Raw genomic sequence first — 22,269 nt, forward strand, 5'->3', positions numbered from 1 at the left:
GGTCATTCTTTATTCACCCGCCTTCACGCACCTGCCCGCGTGAAGCTGCTGTCTGGAGGGGGACATGAGACCCAGCCAGTGGCATGAACCCTGGATGTGTCCCTGATGGACGGCCCGCTATCCCGAGGTCCGGAGCCCACTTCTGCCTGCGGCCTCCTGGGCCATCAGGGATGCGGTGGGCTGGGTCGATGACTGAGTCAGCAGTTGCTTTCACTGAAGGGACATCGGCACAAGGATGACAGCTCAGACACAGCCGCGTGGGCCAGCAGAGCTGGGCTGCTCACGCCCGGGGAGGATTCGTTCCTGGGCGGGTGCCGTGCTGGGCGCTCGCAGCTGCAGGTTCTGGAGGAGTCAGCAGGCTCCTTCCTCCAGCGGCCAGGGTGCTGGTCGCCAGGACGGCGGGTGGAGGATGCCCACCTGGGGAGAGACGGGCCACAGTTGCTGTGGTGCAATCCTCTGCGTGCCCAGGCGGCGCTCTCGGGAGGGAGCAGGGAGCGGGCAGAAGGGCTCTCAGCAAAGGCTGCTTTGGGGACTAGTCCAGATGGAGGGACTGTGCTGGATGCCAGCTCTCCTGAGTGACCTGGAGGTTTGGGAGGACACGCACACACACACACACACACACACACACACACACACACACTAGAGCACGAAGACTGAGTGAGAGCCGGACTGAACAGATGCCTGAATGAACCCAGCATGTTTTTCTCTTAGGAGCCTCTTCCTAAATATCACACAAGAAGGAAAGGAAGCAGCGGGCCGCGCGCGCCCGAGGCTAACGACACCTACTCAGGTTGCCGCAGGGTGTGCTTTTCCACCATGCAGAGCGGACGCTTTGCCACAGAATGTCCTTGGAGTGATGCGACGTATTTTTCCTTCTGTTTATTTAAGTCGAATGTATTGAATATAAGCAGTTCGGCTGTGAGCTGGAATGTGTGGTGGGCCCTCCAGCCCCGCGTGGAGCCCTCCGCGTGGCCGCCAGGGTGTGTGGTGGACGGTGGTTTTCGGCGGGGCTGGTTGTGTTTCCAGTCCACACCCCAGAACGGGCTTGGTAGCAAGCTGTCCGGGACGCATCTGTCCGTGGTCTAGAGGCATTCATGTTTGCAGTTCCTGCGTTCATTCATCCGCGCACCAAACAGTTACTGAGCACTTACTATGGACACGGCGTTATACCACGTGTGTTCTGAGGATACAAAGATGGGATGCACCCTCCACCCAAAACTCCAGGGCAAGCATGTCAAACTCACGGCCGGGGGCCGCATTTAATGAGGCATGTGGCCCGCCGACCACTAGTTTGACAGGCTTGCGCCAGGCACTTCAGTTCTCAAAATACATTTATATTGACAGTCCATTCAGTCAGGTAGCGAACGTTACAAATTAGTTTATTGAGCATACATCAACAGAAATGAGTTAATTCTTTAACTTGGTAAAAATGGTAGAGTTTTTTTAAAAAAAATGAACTTTAAAGATTGTGTGTCTTGGTGGGATTGCCTTGCCTGTGCCTGTGCCTGTGTGCCCGTGCATGTACACACGTACACACACACACACACACACACACACACACACGCACGCACTCATAGGCCCCTGCCTGCCCTTCTGAGCCAGTCGGGTCCACTTGCAAGTGTCTGGTCTTCCCTGTGGGGCCCTGCGGGCACGTGGCGTGTGTGTGAGCTACACAGACAGACCGAGCCTTGGGAACTCGCGGTCACCAAGGCGCTCTCATGGCTCTGCTCGCCTTGGGTCTCCCTCACCCCGCATTGCCCTCCAGGCAGGAAAAAGAGCACGAATTCCTAAGGCAGCGTTGTTCCCAGGGTACAGTTGCCATCCATCACTCCCCTCCGGAAAAATGTAAATATGCTCTGGCCGATAGTGGCATTATTTATTATCCTAGCTTCAGGGTGGATGTGAGCAGGCCCGGCTGCTGGCCAAGCCTTGTTCGAGGTTCCCCTGGGAGGCTCGGCTAGGTGGGCAGAGCTGGGGGTGGCGGGGGGTGGGGGTGGGGTGCAGCGGCAGAGGCAGGAGCTCCTGCAGCTGAGAACTGGGCTGGTCCTCGCCACCACCGAGGCTGGAGCTGAGGCGGCCCCCACCTTGGAACCAGCTCCTTGGAGTCTGTCCATGTCTAGAGACTGAAGGCTGGCTCCATGCGGGGCCCAGACACACGGTTCCTGGCGGGTGGGAACTGATCCGTTTCTTGGTGTTTGACTTGTCGTGGGAGGTGGATTGTGCTTGTATCACTGGAACCCAAGACACCGTGGCTCGCCTGGCCGAGTGTTTCCCTGAATCAGTCACGCTCGCTCCCTGAGCGCGTAGCAGAACAGGCCTGTCACGGAAGACCCTGTCCTTGGGGAGCTTCCACTGAGGGGCCCCCGGTGCCCCCCACTCCCACCACAGTCTGCAATAGGCAACATTCAGAGGCAGACAATTCTCTAGGAGAGGCAGGAAAAGGCAGCAACAGCTCCGTGTGGTCCCCCTGCCAGGTGTGCCAGCTCCCTCCCCTCCTGACCCTGCCAGGCCCAGGGGCGGAATGGCCTCTGTTATCCTGCACGGGGTGGGCTTGGAGCCAGGGAGGCCCAGGCTGAGCTCTCGGCTGGGCTTGTGAGCTCCTCCTGTGCAGTTTTCCCGTCTGTAGGATGGGGATGATGAGCCCATGGGCAGGGCGAGTGTGAGAATAAATACACTAACATCTGTGCGGGCCCAGGCACACTGCACAGCCCAGCGAACTGCCGCTTCCAGTGTTACTTCCAACTGCGCGATGGCCGCTGGGGGAGGCGGGAGGAACTGCAGTGATGAGGGACAGAAGGGACAGACAGGCCAGGGCAGGACGGGCAGGAGGAAAGACGTTGGGGTGAGGCCAGGCGGAGCCAGGGCTTGAGGTCAGAGTGAGAGGGCGGGGTCAGGAGGTCCCCTTACAGGATCTGAATGCTCTCCCTAAAGCACAGCATGGGAGATGGGAAAGAAGGGTTCGTTTCAGTTGAAACCGTTTTGAGGCTGAATGTGTCCACCGGGTGTCGTGAGAAATATGACTGTGACTGCAGCGTGGTCTTTATGCTTCGAGGCTCTCAATGAAGACGGGGCTGCCTTAGACACAAGTGACTACAGACAGACAGACAGACAGTCAGACGGCGATGGGTATGAAACAGTGTAGACAAGCCTGGTGTGGGCAGAGAGCACAGAGGTCAGCCGCAGGAGAGGAGGGAGCACTGGGGGCCCCATGAAGCATCTCGAAGGGTCAGGAACCTCAGATGGAAAGATGCTCATGGACAGATCCAATCCAGTGCCTCGATTCCAAGCTTCCTCTGGCGGAGGGCTTTCCTTTTCTTCTCTTATGTCCTCAGAGGTATCGTAGCTCCATGCACACAATAGAGACCCCGAAAGACCCCCACGTAACAGGTGAAAGGAGAAGCCGAAACAAAACGCATTTCTAAATCCAGTAATGGTTATTGTCAGGGTGACCTGCTTGCAGAAAACGATGGACGAGGGTGGCGGAAAGGAGCCATGGATGTGTGTTCCCTTCTTGGCCATTTCTCTTGGTGGAGTTCTGGGCAGCAGACTAGCTCCACGAAAGGCCAGTGTCTCCCAGGGGCACCCATCTGGAGGTGGCCCCATCTTTTTGGGTAGAACTCAGGAATGTGATCAACTGCCCCCCCAGCCAGACAAGCAAGCAGCTGGCACCTCTGGTGGCACCGGGGCCCTACACAGATGGAGGTAACATTCTTCGGAATCTGTTTGTGTTGTAGATGTGGACGAGTGTGCAACGGATTCCCACCAGTGCAACCCCACCCAGATCTGCATCAACACGGAAGGAGGGTACACCTGCTCCTGCACTGACGGCTACTGGCTCCTGGAAGGCCAGTGCTTAGGTAAGAGCTCTCGGGGCTCACGGGGGTCTTGGAAGTGAATGGTTGCCAGGGTCACTGTGAAATGGGCATCGCTGGGTGGGCTTTGCAGGGGGTGGGGGAGGTAGAAGGCTATGAGCTTACATGTTTCAATACCACTGTGTTTCTACTTGTTGTTGTTAATCCTCACCAGAGGATATTTTCCCATTTATTTTTATAGAGAATGGAAGGAAGGGAGGCAGAGGGAAGGAGGAAAGGAGAGAGAGAGAGAAAAGCATTGATGTGTGAGAGACACATTGATTGGTTGCCTCCTGCATGCTCCCTGACTGGGGCCAGGGAATGAACCCGCAACCGAGGTAAGTGCCCTTGAGCAGGAATTGAACCTGCCACCCTTCGGTGTGCAGGCCGCCACTCTAACCACGGAGCACACCAGCCAGGGCCACACCACCTTTTGAAATCAGTTGTCACCATCTCCGCCATGTCAGCGTCTGAATTTTTTAATTACTTGAAAGGCTCCTGTTTAATTTTACCTACACCTTCTTCCAGCCTTCATGACGTTTATGTCCAAGGCAGGAAAGGGTGGAGGAGAGCGTTAACCTGTCCTAGTTAGAAATCATACTAAGAGAAGGACACACTTTGCTTAGCCACAGGCAAGCTCCAGCTCTCCCGCGTGGGGCAGGAGATCCTGCGCGAACCCCATCTCCGCCCCACACCCCATCATGCCCACCCCACTGGCTGGTCTTTCTTTTTTACTGTTAAGGAGCCAGCCGCCCCAATTGAGAATTTCGTTGCTTGCAGTTGGCATCTGCTCTATGGTCTCTCTGTTTATTTTCACTGGAGGGTTATTTTCCTTTCTTTCCCTGTAGTTTTCGGTCTCGCCAAGTGAATGAATTCATAGCCACCTCTCGCTGTCAGTTCAATTTCTATTCTGGGGTGTGGTTTCTATGCTGTTTTCTTGGAGAAGCCCTGCCAGGTTCAATTCTCCGAGACACCGTCCTGGTGCCCCAAAGTCAGCCCTGGAGGAGCCGAGAAACAAACCCACACGACATCATGGAGACAAAAAAAGAAGGTTCTTTTTTTTCCAAGTCTCTCTCGATGGAGACTGCGTTTAGGTCGGCCCCAGGGCCCTGTCTGCGGCCTCCTGGGGGCCCGATAAGCCAGCCTAGACTTGGCGCGGTTCCCCTTTCCAGACATGCACCAGAGAGCTGGCCGCACACGGCATGTGTGAATGCGATGGTCGCTGTGCGTTTTAACCAACCTCCGCTATTATGGAAAATTTGATGCCGCTGCTTTGAACATAAGCACACCATTGTGAGTTGTTTGTGCAGGAACTTAATATGTAGAATTTCGGAGCTGGAAGGGACGTTCGATATTATGTCATTCAGCTTTTATGCAGTTGGAAACTGAGACTCAAACGAGGAGGGACATTTTGGACAAAGTGAATTCGGTCTAAAACCCACCTCCTGTTCTTCAGTCCAGTTACTGTCCGCCACCAGGGGGCGCAAGAGAGGATCGGGTGCTGGGGACACACAGGCTGGACTGATGATACAGAGGAAACCCCTCTGATCTGAGGGTGGCCAGACACTGGGACATTCCTCTACCCGGGAGGGTGGTTCCTGGCCCCCGAGTGTGCAGCTTTGGGAGGGGCTCCTGGAGGCCTGACAGGTTTGCCTGGTGCCACATGCACTTCACATCCTAATTGTGGCTGAACGCTTGCCATCCTCAGGCCAAACTTTTTTCTTTCTCTTTAAAGACACAAGTTCCATAGCCATGTCCACTGCCCGCTCTGTGCACCCTTGGAGGCATTGCTTTTGGAGAAAAAGGAGGGGCTGGGGGCTGCCTTTCCTCCAAGGTCCCCTAGGAAGTCTTCTCCCTTCCCTGCTGCCTCCTGTCCCTGGTGATGTGTCCAACTGCACCCTGGGAAGAGGTGGGCGGGCCACTGCACAAGTCACTGTGCTTTCTAAGCAGGAGCTGCCAGGCACCCGGTGGGCAGTGGGGTGTGCCAGGGTAGAGGTAGCTGGGACTCAGAGGTCAAACAGAAGCACAAGGGCAGGGCACAGCCTCCAGGAAGGTTAGACAATAGGTGAGGTGCAAGTGGGGTGCTTTCTGGCAGCAGGTGGTAGGAACTAGGCACAGGGACTGAGGTTCTGAGCTGAACTCTGGAGAGCTGGATGGACCCTGGGAACCAGGTGCCCGGGAGGGATGTGGTTCGTTTAGGGCAGTGGTTCTCAACCTTGGCCGCACATTAGAATCACCTGGGAATCTTTTTAAAATCCTGATTTCTGGGCCTCATCCTTCGGAAATTCTGTTTCTTGGTTATGGGGTGGGGCCACAACATGAGTAACAAAGAAACAGAATTTCTGGAGGATGAGGCCCAGAAATCAGGATTTTAAAAAGATTCCCAGGTGAGTCTAATGTGCAGCCAAGGTTGAGAACCACTGGTTTAGGGGGAAGTGGAGATGAGATAACCAGTCACAGCTACAGTCAGATCAATCGGTCACAGCAGGTGCTTGTATAGGTGAGGACTCTGTCTCCACCTGTAGGCTTCATTCAAGACATCCTATCTCACAGGAGTGAATTTTCCAGCCCATCAGCTTTGGGGGTTGAGAAGTGCTTCCCCAGGGACACCAGGCTCCCCATGGACTGGTCCATGTTGGCAGGGAGGTCAGATTGCCTACTCTGCTAAAAGGATCCATTCATGCGCAGAGCGGCTTGCTCAGGAAAGACCAGTCGTGGCTTGGAAGAGGTGTGTTTAGGCAGAGTTGTATGTCTGCTCTAGTGCAAGGAGGAGATCCCCGGTGAGCTCCGGAGTCCTGGTGTTACTGGATCCGTGGGTCTCCAGACCGTAGTGCGACCAACTCCTCCTCCCCCACACTTGTCCTTGTTCCTGACACCTGGGCATAGTCATTGTTGATGGAGCTGGTGAGGAGTCTATTGGAGCGAGGCTATAGAGTCTTCTTATACTTTGAGCTAATGTGTCCCGCTTAAAGTGGACTCTTAGCGTGGATAAAATCTTAGAGGCCATTTTGCCCACTCTAAGCAAAATCGTCCTCTACAACTTTCAAGATAGGGTCGGGGTGTTCATGGGACCAAGATGGGTCGGGGAGGATTGTAGGGAGATCGAGTCTTGGAATCCAGAGAGTGTCACCAGCCCTGACACTTAGTAGGTACGGTCTTCACGTCGGTTCTCCCTGGCTTCCCTTCAAGATCTCTCTGCAGAAGAGACGGGGGCATTGCGATGGAGAAGAAATGTCTTACCTTGCGTGTTTCTGTTTCCAGACATTGATGAATGCCGCTATGGCTATTGCCAGCAGCTGTGCGCGAATGTTCCTGGATCCTATTCCTGTACTTGCAACCCTGGTTTTACCCTCAACGAGGATGGAAGGTCTTGCCAAGGTATGCGACGTGAACGGTAACTCGAACATGCCGTGAAACACGAGAGGCTGTCTTCTGCTGAGCCTGACAGCTCCTGCGGGTGGGAGAGGCCGCGCGGTTAAAGCGCTTGTCCGCCCAGTGTCACTGCCCGAGCACCCCCTTGCTTACAGAAACCCGAGACCTGAACGGAGGTTGCATGATGCATGTCAAGGAGCGCTCTGGGCATTGCTGGCGTGAGAAGCGCAGCCATCCGTCAGCTGGGAGCTATGGTTTCATGGGCTGGCTTCTCTGTCTGCTGTCCAGCAGCAAGCAGCCTTGCCGGCTTTCTTGGCTCATCAGAAACGTTCTTGCGTATCCTGTAGCCTCAGTCCAATTCCTGGGCCAAAGTGGGGTGGTCGGAAAGAACGCCTGACCCGACCCTTGATGAATGGCGAAATAAACACGCACACTCTGTGCAGGGGTTTCGTGGGCAATTTTGATGCCTCGTGTTACAGTTTCCGCTTCAGCCCCCGCCAGGAGGGCCTGTTACTTAGCAGAGGGTCTGGTGGCGGCGGTCACGTCCCCTACCACTCAGCATTCCTCACAGAAACGGGACGGAACAGAGGCATTTTCTGGTTTTCACATGATTGCTTCGAGCACTGATAAGTAAGAAAAACAATCCCCGTGCCTATTGTGGTTTCCATCTGCCGGTTTCTCCCGCTCAGGAAATGAATGGGGGACTTAAGATTCGAGGAATTAGTGCAGGTCCCGCCTGGCCTGGCCGCCGGCTCCCCGCCCGCCCCAGCCCCCGGCCGGGGCCTCCGGGCCCTGGCAGCTGCTCCGTCCAGGGTGGAGGCAGTGCCGGGGACTCAGACTGAGGTCTTTGTCTGGAGCTGCCACCAGGTTTCGCAGGGCCCATTTCCTTGTCACACCACCAGAGGCCTGGCTGGCGGGCTTCTGGCCAGCTAGTTGGAGGATATTATGTCTCCATTTAATCGCATCTAAATCGTTGGGTAAACAGGAAGGCATTGGCCTTAAAGAGCGTGATCCTGGACTCTTTGGAAGTCTCCCGTCCAGAGCTGGTTCTGCTGATTGTTCCAACAAGGCTCCTCTCGCCAGCAGAGGTCATTTTCTTCTGGGAGTGGAGACGGGGCTGGGCGGTCGAGGGGCCAATAGAGCAAGGGCCCTCCCCTGTCCCTGGAGCGGGAGCAGGCGCCTGGCTCCCTCGCTGCTGTGATAAGCAGCTCAGGGCAGATCCAGGCGTCTCCATGCCAAGGCTGGGGGTTGGACGTGCCAGCCCAGGTCCTCTTCTCTGTCCCCCGCCCCTCCTCGAGTCTGGCTTGGTGCACCCGACACCCCCCGAGGAACAGCCAGGCGCAGCGGAGGCCAAAGTCCCATGTGTCCTTGAGCCTCTCAGGGCCGGGCCTGTGACAAGGAGCAGATAATACGCCTGGCGGTGCCAAGTCCGGCAGCAGGCACAGCACCCAGGCCTGGACACGGGCACTGGGCCACTGGGATGTTGCATCAGCTGGGCCCGCTGGTGACACGAATGTTCCCAACTGCACGGGGCTTGTGTAATTCTAACACCTTGTGCGAGGAAGTGTGCTTTGCCCTCTTCCAAGCATTGTCCCATCTGTTCATTTCACTGAATCCCAACAATGGCCCGGACGAGGGAGGCAGGGCAGGTGTGTGTGGCTCTCTGCACAGACAAGGAAATCCAGGAGCCAAGAGGTTAAGCAATTTGGCCAGTGCCTCAGCCAGGTGGTGGCAGAGCTGAGCGCAGACGAAGGGCCGGCCTTCCTGCCCAGCAGTGGAGCGGGTGCGGTCTGTTCCCACGGGACCTAGAGGGATTTGGACATGTGTGGCTCCCGGGCTGGCGGGGAAGGGCAGCCAGGGTTCCTGGGGCAGGGTCCTTTGGGTCCTGCTGCTCTGCAGAAACAGCTGAGAGAGAGAGAGGGTGGGACTGGAGTCTGCTCATCTCTGTGTGCCCAGTGTCCGGCTGGAAGCCACGGGTGCCAGCCCTGATGCTCACCAGCGCCGTCCTGCCTGAACCTGCCTCCACAGCCTGGCGCCACCGCGTTTTCCTGGCCTCCCGGGCGGAGAGCCTCCAAACCCCCATGGGCACCAGGGGACACGGGTATCTCACTGGACCCACCCGGCATGGCCGACTATTATTTTTCTTTCTCTAAAATGCTCCAAGGGGTTCCAGGAAGCAGGAAGTATCTGGGCATGGGATTATCCCTCCCCTTTAAGAATAGCTTCTCAAAGCTACTCACTGGGAAGGCTTTTAACTCTGAAAACACTCACATCTCTATTCAGAGTCTTCAGAGGGTTGCCGGGACGTTTGAAGAGGACAGAAGTTCTCTGGGCTGGAACGTTGGTCATTGGCGTAAGGAGCATGGGAGAGAGTGTGCTTTAAGCTGGGCAGCCAATGCTAGTGCAGTCCGCCTCCCCGTCTCCATCAGCTGTGCAGAAGGAGTCTTGGGTTTTAGGGAAAGACCCTTAACTCCTGTTCCAGTCACAACTGCACCCTTGTTAGCTTGGGGATTTGGGTACATCTCTCAGCCTTAACACAACCGTGACCATCTTATTGATGTGTAATTGACGTGCAATGAACTGCACGGTTCAAGGAATGTGCTTTTGTGAACTTCCACAGAGGTATACACCCATGAACCCATCACCACACTCAAGATAATGAACATTCCATCATTCCTAACAGTTTCCTTTGTGGTCCTCGCCTTAACCTACTGAACTTGGGGCTGTGGCCCTAGAGCAGGGTTGTTGTGAGGATTCCGTGAACTTGAGATCCCGTTATTATCAGTGATGTTATTTATGCATCATTGTCTCAGTCAACTTGGGCAGACACAATATCATAGACTGGGGGACTGAAACAACAGAAATTTATTTCTCACGGGTTCTGAGGCTGGACGTACAAGATCAGGGTCGGGGGGCAGCATGGCCAGGGGCTTTCGTGGGCGTTCTTCCTGGCTGGTCGATGGCTAACTTCTCTCTGAATCCTCACCCGGCAGAAAGAGCAAGAGCAAGTCTCTGGTGTCTCTTTCTATGAGGGCACTAATTCCCTCAGGAGGTCCCCACCCTTAGGACCTCACTTAAGCTTAAGTGCTTCCCAAAGGTCCCAGCTCCCAATGCCATCACATAGGAAGTTAGGGCTTCAATGTGAACTTGAACTTGGCCGGAGGGAAGGAGGGGGAGGGGGCTGAGAAGGGGCACAATTCATTCCATAGCAGTAATAAGTAGAGTTATTATTAGAATTGTCACAGTTATTTGTGTGTTTACCTGAAATGTCAACGTCAGTGGGGGTGAGGGCAGAGTTCACTGGGAATGGAATGTGGCAGGTGATGGGAAAGAGCAGACATTGCTTAGAAATGTTGGTGACCTTGGAGAGCGGGCTTCCTAGGAGGTATAAACACGTACATGTGCACACATGTATAGGACGTGTATACATGTTGTTTCTACCCTTCCCCCTGCGTGACTCCAGAGGGGCCTATGGGTGGAGCCCCTGATTCTTCAGTGAACACTTCTGGGGGCCGACTCCTCAGTCTGATAGGTCCCAGGCGGAGAACCTCGCGGCCCGTGGACCTGGTCCCCCAGGGACAGCAGATTGTGTTGCCAGTGCATGTTTATCTGCCCAGTTCGTTGTTTGGGAACCATCAGTGACTCGCTCTGGCTTTTCACAGACGTGAATGAGTGTGCGGCCGAGAACCCCTGCGTGCAGACCTGCGTCAACACCTACGGCTCCTTCATCTGCCGCTGTGACCCAGGATATGAACTCGAGGATGACGGAGTTCGTTGCAGTGGTAATGGGTTTTATTTAGTCCTGGAGACCTCCACCTGTCCTAGGGGTGAGGGGTGGCGGTCCAGGGCTTCCTTCACAGGTGTTTCCTCTCATTGCCCAGAAACATCTTCAGTTTGGGACACAACCACACAACACAGGGATGAGTCACTTCCGGAAAGGTGGTGTGAGCCAAATGCAAAAACCAATGGGGCGACCTTTCAGAGTCTGAGATGGGGGCGAAGAGGGAGAGGGGTCACCCAATTGTGCACGTTGGTTTGAGTTCTCTGTCCTCACCCAGCAGTGACTCGGGTCCTGGGGATAGCACAGACGGTGCTGACAGAGGGCAGTGGCCCAGGAACAATGGTCTGTCTCATACGGTCGGGTCAGGAGGGGCGTGTGGAGAGAATGAGGTCATGTATGTAAGTGCAAACACTGAGAAATTCTAAAATCTCTGCAAACACTCGGTGCCCAGCTCCAGGCCTGGCACCTAGCGAGCATGAAATAAGTCGTTGTCAGATCAATGCGCGAATGGTTGAACAGTGAATGAACGAGCCCTTAACTTGTTGTGAGAACATAGATGTGACGGCTTAGTTGAGCCTTTTATAAATCCCTTCCAAGCCTAATAAGAAGCTGGTTCTCTGCCCATGCTGGACTGTGGATTCTGTCCTAATTTTCTTCTTAAACCTTGTAATAAGAAACGTGTCAACTCTTGTCAACTCCTTGAAAACAGGGACCGCATCGGACTCCTATATTAGCATCCTGCACAGAGCCACGCACAGCTCTTTCTTTCGTTCTTCCTTCTTTTCTCCCGCCCCCTCCCCCCCGCTTGTTTTTGTTGTTGTTTTTGTTGTTTGGTAAACGTTGAATTAAGCCCCAACCCATCCACTTTGGGCATCATCATCTTCATCATCATCAGTTGTAAACGAGCGCAGGCCGAATTAATGATGCTTCGCTGTATTTTTCAAAAACCAGTGGTTGCCAAGCCCGAGGGTGTGCAAACCTTTCTGTCTCGCAGGATGGAGCGTTTCCTAATCCTGGGTCTCACTGTGACGGGAAGTGCCTCTGGTCGAGATGGGACTGTGTGATAGCTCCACTCGGGACTGGAGTGTCTGGGGACAGAGTTCCCTGAAACAAACGAGAGCCTCTCCCAGGGGCCGGGAAAGCCAGGGCAGCAAGTAGGCAGTGACAGGGAGCCTTCCACCCATTAAATGTCAGCCCGGGAACGGTAATAAAATACCCTCAGGCATGAAAAGCTACTTTCTTTTTAGATTTCAGTTTCCCCGAATGGCACTCCTTGGGGCATCTGGGCCAAGGAACTAACTGGTGGGAGGGTTAGCCTCAGGAGATGGGATCATTTGTCTCTAGAGTTCCTTGCACGTCCACAGGGGTTTATTCCCATCCGCAGAGGCGGTGTGGTGGAGCCAGACAGAGCTGAGTTCAAATTTTGGCTCTACTGTGTAGTGCTTTCCCTGGCCAGGTCACTCCCTAAGCCTCGGTTTCCTCATTTATTGAAAAACAAACACCCTCATGGGGCGGTCACCAGGATTAGACATGTTGGTGTAGCTAGGTGCCATTGCAGGTGCACGTGCTTTCTCTCAGCGTAAGTGGAAGAGACCTTTGGCCTTTCCAGCGGGGCACCTCCTCGGTGGTTTGGCAGGGGTTTTCCGTTGCCCGGCTTCACCTAAAATGGCCAACTTCTCCACATCCACCAGATGCCCATGTTCCTCAGACTTAGCGTGACCGTGACCCCTGGACATTGAGGGCTTTAGGGCTGGCTTCGGATAGCAATGTGACACAGAATTTATGTCCCGTCTCTTCTACTTCCCCTCTTTCTCTGCTAATCACTTTCCCCAGGAAATGTCACCCTTTCTATTATCACAGCCAGTGAGGCCCCTCCATGCGGCACCAGACCCTTCCTAGCCGTGTCCCCTTGTCCCTCGGGGATTTGGGAAGCCCAGCTGGTCCCGGAAACCACGGTGGGTTTTCAGGTGGATGAATGAAAAGGGCCTCCCTCCTGCGTGCTCCCTGCCAGAAACTGGGATCGTATTTCAGCTCTTAGGTCTGGGGATTGCAAACCCTAAGATACACCGAGTGTGTCTGTTACGGCCCCTTGCTGCCTGGTGGGAGGGGGAAGGGGTGCTACCATCTCCTCTGCACAGGAGCTCACCCTGCTCGGGGGATGTCCCCCAACCTCAGGACTCCCCAAGTCCATCCATTTTAAGTCCCCAGTATGATCGACTCAGGGAGACCTTACAGAATGGTGTTGACAAGTATAGGATCTGGCGGCTGGCTGGGTTCAGATCCCCACTTCACTGGTGAATTGAGTAAGTTGCCGAACCTCAGTTTTCCCCTGTAACGCATGGCTACTCATAGCACCTCCTCCACGGGCTGAGGTGAGGATTAAATCAGATGAGGCAGGTAAAGCATTTAATTGGGTGCCTGGTACATAGCAAGTCTCAGGAACTGCCAGGGGCGACTACTGCTTCTACTGAAGGTCTGAACCAATCCACACGCTGACCCATTTCCAGCCTGCCTCACCCCAACACCAAGTGACAATTCTCCCCAGCGCTGCCAGGCCATAGAGGGAGAACGGGAGCTACAAATGGGAGCCTCGTATGCAGTCTAGGAGTCTGTGAAGAGTGAGGACCCCCTTTGTTATGATGGGCAGGGCTCCCAGGGGACTGGGAGGGGCCATGGCAGAAGCAGATCTCACTGCGCATGTGTTAGCTTTCAAATCCGCATCCCAGTCCTGCTGGCTCATAACCCATCACCTGAAGATCCCGAGAGAGACTGTAAGGATGCGAGAGGCATCAGGCACGTAACACCCGGATTATCCGATGGCGGAGAAGCCTCCTCATTGGCTGACACCCACTCGGGGTGATCCCAGCCATCAGCGGTCTGTGAGTTGGAGAGCAATCCGAGGACATGTCACAGGGGGAAACGAGTGAAAAAGCAAGTTTTCGGGAAACAACAGATGAAATGAAAACATGTTTTCTTTGGCCTGTTGGTTGAATGACGCTCAAACGGGGGCTTCACTGCCAAACTCCGTGTGTGATAAAGAGCTGGCTTTGCTGAGACGCCTGCTCCTGCAGCCACTGCACCGCCTGCGGTTAGAGGCCCTCAGAGGCAGGCGGGCCGCTGAGCCACGGGGTGCCCGCCCGCCGATGCCCCTCTAGAGTTTTCTCTTCCAAGGAGGCTTTTGGACATAAGGAAGTTTTGATATAATGGACACCCCCTGGCTTTCTGGCTATGTCCCTTTTCGTTGTGGTTTTAGGAATCAAATGATTTTTCAACTTGGGCCAATTAATAAAGTTGCCCGTTTAGAAGACGAGGGCCAGTGAGTCATTTTGGGGTTCCGAGGAAGAGCTCTATAACCAGAAAACTCCAGCGAGCAAACAAATCCCACCTCCAGAGATGGAGGGTGGATTCACCTGCAGGGCACAATGAGTCAGCAATGTAGCAGGGCCAGAGGCAGAGGGAGTGGGAGGCTCAATGGAGAGAGATCTCACCTCCTTGTAGGAAATCATTTCCTAACAGAGTTGTCCAAATATCAATGGGCTGCCTCAGAAGGTAGTGAGCTCCCCGTCACCAGACATATTCAAGAAGCAAATTGGCAGCTTTTTAGCAGTAAAGCTGTCACGTGTCCGAGAGTGTGGAAGCGGGAGTAGACGGCCACTGAGCTCCCACCTCCAGGGAGTCTGTGATTATAAACAGCAGGTGTAACTTGTCCCCCCTCCCCCAGACATGGATGAGTGCAGCTTCTCCGAGTTCCTCTGCCAACACGAGTGTGTGAACCAGCCCGGCACGTACTTCTGCTCCTGCCCCCCTGGCTACATCCTGCTGGATGACAACCGAAGCTGCCAGGGTAAGGCCGGCCGGAGGGGCCTGGAGGAGGGGGATGGAAGGTGGGGCTGGCTCAGATGTCTTCACCTGGGGGCTCCTGTGCAGCTTCGGGAAGGTGACAGGGGTGAGAGCATGAGTGGGTGTTGGCGGCTCCCAGAGTGGCAGTTTCTGGGCAGGATGCCTGGGCTGGTGCCTTTCTGCCCTGTGATTCATCCTTTGGCCCCAGAAAGGACATGACCGCTCGCGCTTCTGTAAATGAACTCTGCGGATAGAGGTGGCATCCGCCAAGGGCTGGTCCTGTCTCCCTCGGTAGATCTGCGGGCCCTCTGAAGGCTGCTCCCGACCTAACTGGGACGTTGTGTGACCGGAGCAACCAGAGCCCAGGCTTCCTCATGGCCCCTGGGGGCCCCCTGGTCAACCTTTTTCTACTGACTTCCTAGAGAAGGGATGCCAGGGAGACCTCACCCATCTGACTGCTCTGTCCCTTAAAGGGTCAGGACCCCATGCTGAGTCAGGGTGGGTCTTGTTCAGATCCTACACTTGGCCATTTTCCAGCCCCATGCTCCACCCACCGGGGCCAGTGGGGGAGGCTGGTAGCTGAGCGGCTGACCACTTCAGCCTTCTTGCACCTGCCTTGCCCCAACACCAGCAAGAATCCTCCATCGCAGTGCCAAGCGATACATGAGCTACAAATGGGAGCCATGCATGTAATTCAAATTTCTCCAGGAGTCACATTAAAAGAGTGAAAAGAAACAGGTAAAATTAATTTTAAGATTACATTTCACTTAATGCAATGTATCTAAAATGTTCCAACATGTACGTACTCCATATACAAATCAGTAATAGTTTATGTTCTTTTGCACGAAGTTGTCGGAATCTCGCGTCTTTTCCACTGACCAGGGCACACCTCCGTTTGGACCAGCCGCATTCTCAGTGCTCAGTGGCCCCACGTGGCCAGTGGCTGCCCTCCTGGCCCGTGCAGCTCTGCAGTCAGACCCAGGCAGCCCGCACCCCCAGGCACCCCCTCTGCCTGGCCCAGGGCCAGCACCCTGGGAACACTGCCCTGCTTCAGCCTCTCCTCTGCCCTGCTTTTCAGACATCAACGAGTGCGAGCACAGAAACCACACGTGCACCCTGCAGCAGACCTGCTACAATCTGCAAGGGGGGTTCAAGTGCATTGACCCCATCCGCTGTGAGGAGCCGTACATTCAGATCAGCGATAAGTAAGTCGTGACTTCCCCTGGGAAATGGGAAGGTGGGTGAGGGGCCTGGTTCAGGAGGCTGCCAGCGTGGCGTGAAGGAGAATACACCTGCCAGGGGATCGGGCCTGTGGGACCCTCCCCCCCCCGCCCCCGCCACCCAGCCACACACACACAGCACACAGTCCTCAATCACTCCCCCACTCATGCCAGAGTTTCAGGAAGATTCCTGGAGCTGACCAAGAGGAGAGTTCGGGAACTTTCTTTCCCTTTGACAACCTGGCTCTGGATACATGGGATTCTTGCTTGGGCTTCTCAGACGTCTTGTGCGTTGGCCCCACTGGTGGTCGTGTTAGAGTGCAGGTCCCGACTCTGTGGGCTCGGGGTGGCCTGAGGGCCTGGCTTTCCAACAAGCTCCCAGGGGAGACGGACAGTCCCCCTGGACTGGACTGTGAGCAGCGAGGAGCGGGGGATGTCACCAGAAAGTTCTCAGCACCCGGGAACTTAGCTTCCTGTATTCACGTTTCCGGTCTCGCAATATTCACTGTTTACTAGCTCACCAGATGGCAAATACTGGAACTGGGGACGGAACTAAAGGGAAGATCACCTCTACAGCTGAAAGCCCTGGACAGTGTTTTCCTGTGTGTGGCCTCCTAGGAGTTCCTTCTCTTTCTTTTAGTCCCCGTTTAACCATCTCAGTTCCTCCTCGGGAACACACACACACACACACACACACACACGCACACGCACACACACGCATGTGCATCTTCTGCCCTCCTCTCTGCTGGTGACACATTTACCACCCTGAGCCCCGCCCCACCTTAGCCCTGGGATGCACTGGACATGCCCCTGGTGTCCTCTAGGAATTCAGCCTCTCAGAGGAGGTCCTGGCGTAGCTGTGTGCTTCCCCCTCGGATCAAAACTGACAAAAGAAATAAGTCAGTCAGAGATACCTTAATCAATAAAGAAAAAAAATTTTTTTAAAAAACTGACAAAAGAAGACAAAGCAGGGACAGGTCCTTTAGAGCCGTCTTCGCTTGTTGCTCAGAGCTATGCTCCCAAGCAGCCCTTTGCAGAGGAGTCGCGTATTTCTGGTCCTAGGGCCCTTTGTGGCAGAGCTGAGCCGTGGGTTACTCCTACCGCCTTCCGTTCCCAGTTCTCTCTGGGTTTCTCCAGGCTGCCCTTGTCTGTGGCCTGGAAATTGACCGGGTTCAGCTGGCAGCACTGAGCTGGTGTCACGGTGGGTCCACGGCAGGCCGCTGCAAGCGCCCAGTGACCCCGGCCTCCAGGTCCCGGCGCAGTCAGACCCCAGCCACCTCTTCCAGGTCATTTCCTTGCCCAGGCGTCCTGTACTCTTGCCAACCTGAACAGGGCATGCGCTCACCTTTACCCCGACGCACACATTGTCTGCATGTGGAAGCCATTCCTCCCATTGCCACGCAGACGGATCTGCCCCGCCTTTCAGAGCTCAGCTCCCTGCCACCGCTCCCAGCTGTTTGTGGTCCTCTTCAGCTGGGAGCCATCACTCCCTCCTCCCAACGTCTTCTAGGAAACAGTTCTTCGTGTGACTTTTAATGTGACCATTGGGCACCGGGGACATTGGACTTGGCAATTTCGATGCAGGGTTAAAGAACAACACTTTAAAAATGCTTTCACGCATCCATTGAGGTGTTAGTCGAGATCCTGTTACGAGCCAAACACGGTGCTGAGTGCCCTGGGCTTTGCTCTTTGAGTAAAGGAGGAGAAAGATGTTAGATGTACCGTCGCACAGGAGCACGCCATCATAGGTTGTGACGGGTGCCATGAACGGGGAGAGCAGACATTTGCAAAATGAAAGCCTAGGTTGGACCTGGTCTAGACTGGGTGCTTACAAGCCCTTCTGAGGGAAGGACATTTGAGTTGGAATGGGAAGGTGAGTGGATGTTAACCTAACAGAGAGTGGAAGGGCAGAGGGAACAGCATGTGCAAAGGCTACAAGGCTGGAGTGACCTTGATTTCTTCACTATTAAAACCCATTGTTTTCTGTATGGAAATATGAAGTTAAATTTCTTAATGAGTGTGTATGGCTGGGGAAGTGAAGGGCTGTGCCATGGTGGCACATTTCACTGACTAAGCACATGAGAAACATGAGTTGCGTGGGCCAGGACTCCGAAAACCAGACACCCACGGGTTATACCTCCAGTCACAACAATATCTGATTGGCCAGAATGGGCCATTCTCTAGGAAACAGAGAGCTCGCCTACGTGCCGGAGAGGTTTGAAAGGAGAGGTGTCTACGGTTACCGCATTTGGATGACAAAGACGGGGTGGCCTCCTTTTCGTGTTTTAAACGGGGTAGTGGTTCCGACCAGCGACTGGAAAGGACTGACACGTTCTCACACGATCTCCCTTGCCAACAGCCGCTGTATGTGTCCCGCCGAGAACACCGGCTGCAGAGACCAGCCCTTCACCATCCTGTACCGGGACATGGACGTGGTATCCGTACGCTCCGTTCCTGCTGACATCTTCCAGATGCAAGCCACCACCCGCTACCCCGGCGCTTACTACATCTTCCAGATCAAGTCTGGGAATGAGGGCAGAGAATTCTATATGCGGGTAAGAGGGGTGGCAAGCGATGGTCACTATCTTTTTTTTTTTTAATAAATATATTTTTATTGATCTCAGAGAGGAAAGGAGAGGGAGAGGGAGAGAAACACCAATGAGGAGAGGGAATCATGGATCCGCTGCCTCCTGCGCATACCACACTGGGGATCAAGCCCTCAACCCGGGCATGTGCCCCGACCGGGAACCAAACTGTGACCTCCTGGTTCATGGGTCGATGCTTAACCACCGAGCCACGCCAGCCGGGCAGATAGTCACTGTCTTCAACCATGCATCGTGTCGTCAAGCCTGGCACGTGTTTCTAGAAACAGGTCAGTGTGCAGCTAGGAGGGGCTGGGGTAGAGAGGGCAGAGAAGCGGGGAGAGGAATTAGGCCTCCAAGGTGCTGTTCCAGGAACGTTCTGTATGGCCTTGCGAGAGCCACTTCTCCCCCGTGAGCCTCGGCATCCTCGTCTGTGCCATGAGAAACTAGGCCAAGATGCTCAAGTGCCTACTACGCACAACTAGAAACTGGGAATACAGCAGTTTGTAAAACATCCCCAAACCCCTGCCTGCGTGGTACCTACGCTGCAGTGAATAGAAAGGCGTGCCTGGCAGAGGTGGGCTCTGCTTGCGTGTCCGACACAGTAGCCACGGTCTCTTTAAATTTAAACCAATTAAGATGAAATAAAATCATAAATCAGGTTCTTCCGTGGCACCAGCCATATTTCAAGTGCCCAGTAGCCACATGGGGCTGCCGTATTAGCTCAGAGAGAGAGAGCAGTTCTGCTTCCTGCCACCTCGGGTGGTGGCACCTCTTAGCGCCCACGGGCTGAGATGTTTTTCTCATTTCTGTGAGAATTTGGGCACTGGCCCAAAAATGGGTTCCAGAAAATCTGGAATTACCTGAATTATCCAGAATCATCCAAAATATGGCGGCCGAGGCCTGGAATGCCAGTTTCCTATGGCTGCTGAAAGAGATTGCCAAAAACTTGGTGGCCTTAAGACAACAGAAATTTATTCGCACGCAGTTCTGGAGCCAAAAGTCTGAAACCACTTCCACTGAGCTGACATCGTGTGCTGGCCGAGCCGTGTTCCCTCTGGAGGCTCCGGGCGAGAATGCCTCCCATCCCTCTTCCGGCTTCTGGCGGCTGCTGCCATCACCTAACTCATGGCCACATCGCTCCAGCCTCTGCCTCTGGGGGCACAGGGCCGCCTCCTCTCTGTGCAACCATCGCCCTCCGTCTCTCACAGTGACACTAGTGTTTGGGTTTCGGGCTACCCAGCGAATCCAGGATAATCGCTCTGTGGCCAGGTCCTTAAATTCATCACACCCGCAGTTTCCTTGTCCTTATACAGTAACATTGACAGGTTCTGGGGCTTAGGACCAGATATCTTGTGTGGGGGGGGAGCATTCCCCAGGAATCTGCATTTCTAACAGATGCAGCAGGTGGTCCTTCAAAGTCACTGTGGGCAGCGATACGCAGAAAGATAGGCCATGAGAGCTTATCCGCCTCTAGGGCAGAGGGTCCAGGGCCTGCAAGAGGGCCACGTGTCTGAGCTCTCTCCCTCTCCTCTCCCCATCTCCTGGAAGACTCTTCCAATCCCTGCCTCTGGGGATGCGACTATGAAAACAGAGAGGTCTCAGAAACAGAGGCTAGAACAGGTTAGAAAAGGTCCCAGATGCTGGCGTCCCGCCTGCGTCCTCACTCACGTGTTTTTGGCAAGACCCACACAGGGCCAGGTCATGTGTGATAACAGGGCCTGTGAAGCCAACATCTGTAGGCCCACGTAGCAAGGTCAAGAGCTTTGGGAGGAGATGGAAGGAGGGGAGGGGAGAGGCGCTTCTGCAAGATGAAGAAGACGGAGCTGTGTTTATGTCTGCCCTTTCCCCCAACCCTTACGCAACAGCTGTCCACCAGAAACCCACAGCTGGGAGCTTCCGGGGGAAGCCTCGCCCACTGGCCATCACCAGCCTGGCCTCTCGCATCACCAGGGGCCCAATCAGAGGGCACACCGATGCTTCTCTTGGGGAGTTAAAATACCTTCACTGATACCACCTGCCTCCGTATTTTCTCTCCCAACAGAATGGCAGACCGGCAGAAGGTGGTCTTGTCTAGGCAAGACTGGGCTCCCCAGGATCCCACCCACTGAAACCCCCCTAGACCCAAATGTTCCCCGGTGGCTGACTTGTAAGAGTGACGGTGGGAAGGGGATTATCCTGCAGGTGGAGTGGGCAATTGTGAGGGCTCCTTCCTGGAGGCTCCCTCTGCTGCCTGGGTTGTTGCAGTAACTAGGGGCCCCTTGAAGCTCACAACGCTGAGCTGCACGGAGCGTGTGCCCTCTCGGAGGGCTTTGAGAAGGGCCCTCGTTCTTTAGTATTTACTCAGAGGATGCTGAGGGGCCGCAGGTCTGCTCTGAGAATGGCTGAAGGAGCTGAGGGACGGGGAGGGACGGTTCCGAGGGCTGAGTACAGGCTCCGTGTGGGGAGCCTGTGCCGAGGCCACGGGCATGGGAGGAGGAAGACGGACAGGCGGCTTCCATGTGTCCAAGCTGTCCAGCATGCAGCACCCTCCTCAGGAGGCCACACGCTGTTGTTCTCTTTAAAAATTTATTTTTCTTTTTTTTTATATGACTTTGTTTTTACATATTTATGGAAGAAAAATGAGAGTATACAGACAAACCAGAAAGTTACAGCGTAGTCACTCTAGTGTGGGCTCTGGAGAGTTAAAATAGACTGGGCAAGACTGGCCTCATTGGCGTCCTGCACTTTACCAACCGCATGACCTTGGGCCTGTTACCTAACCTGCTGGGCCTCCGCTTCCTCGTCTGGGAAGACGGACGATGGCAGTGTTTACTCTGGGATCAGATGAGATCATGCACGTAGCGCGGTGCCTGGGACACGGAATGAGACGGTTTTTATCAGGCCACTGGGATGGGCAAGGGTGGAACGTTCCATGGCTCTCTCCTCACCCTGCTGTCGAGCCCGGCTCCCCGGGCCACCGCTCAGGTTAATCCCGGAGGACTCCCAGGTGCTCTCGGTCACTGTGGAACGGTCTCCTTCTCCCACAGCAGAAGTCCGGGCTGGTTGAAGTGGAGCCCTCAACCTCTCAGCCTCTCACTCAGCGTCCAGGGCCAGCTCCATTCTGTAACTCATTCCTTCTTCCGCCACCAGCATTCATTCAGCACCACCATGTAGGTGGCTTTGCGTCAGGCTTGAGAGTTCAGGAGCAAACAGGATATAGCCTCTGCCCTTGAGGAGCCCACACTGAGGGGAAGGGGGCGGGGGACCCACCAGGCAAACATTTACAATGCAAAGTGGTGATTCTCAAGTAGTGTGAGTGCTGTGAGGCGGCAGGAAACGGAGAGGTCCCGAGACCTCATCATTGAGCAGAGTGGTCAGAGCATGACTTTGTGAGTCAGGCGCTCTAGTACCATGTGCAAGTTTTGTAACCTTAATTAGTGTACTTAACCTACTTACACTGCAGTGTTAGGAGGATCAAGTAAGATACGTGTGAAAGCTCATAGCCAACTGCATAGTATCAACCACTACCCCCACCTCTACCCACCACCATCTCTACCTCTACCCACTACCACCTCCACCCACCACCACCTTTACCATCATCATCATCATCACTACCACCACCATCATCATTATCACCACCA

The 22,269-nt window shown here is 54.7% G+C and overlaps 1 protein-coding gene across 2 annotated transcripts in view; it reads left to right on the forward strand.

The window, feature by feature from the left end:
* Positions 1-22,269, forward strand: part of LOC139009432 (fibulin-5) — a 69,831-nt gene that overhangs the window by 43,821 nt on the left and 3,741 nt on the right. For both annotated transcript variants that reach the window (XM_070413746.1, XM_070413744.1), the window contains exons 5-10: positions 3,735-3,857; positions 7,113-7,229; positions 10,886-11,005; positions 14,726-14,848; positions 15,923-16,049; positions 18,424-18,619. In XM_070413746.1, coding sequence (XP_070269847.1) covers positions 3,735-3,857; positions 7,113-7,229; positions 10,886-11,005; positions 14,726-14,848; positions 15,923-16,049; positions 18,424-18,619 — 806 coding nt within the window. The remainder of the gene's footprint in view (positions 1-3,734; positions 3,858-7,112; positions 7,230-10,885; positions 11,006-14,725; positions 14,849-15,922; positions 16,050-18,423; positions 18,620-22,269) is intronic.

The sequence above is a fragment of the Myotis yumanensis genome, unplaced genomic scaffold (genome assembly GCF_028538775.1).
Source record: "Myotis yumanensis isolate MYYU_CA2020_CCGP unplaced genomic scaffold, mMyoYum1.0.hap1 SCAF_1, whole genome shotgun sequence".
Classification (NCBI taxonomy): Eukaryota; Metazoa; Chordata; class Mammalia; order Chiroptera; family Vespertilionidae; genus Myotis; species Myotis yumanensis.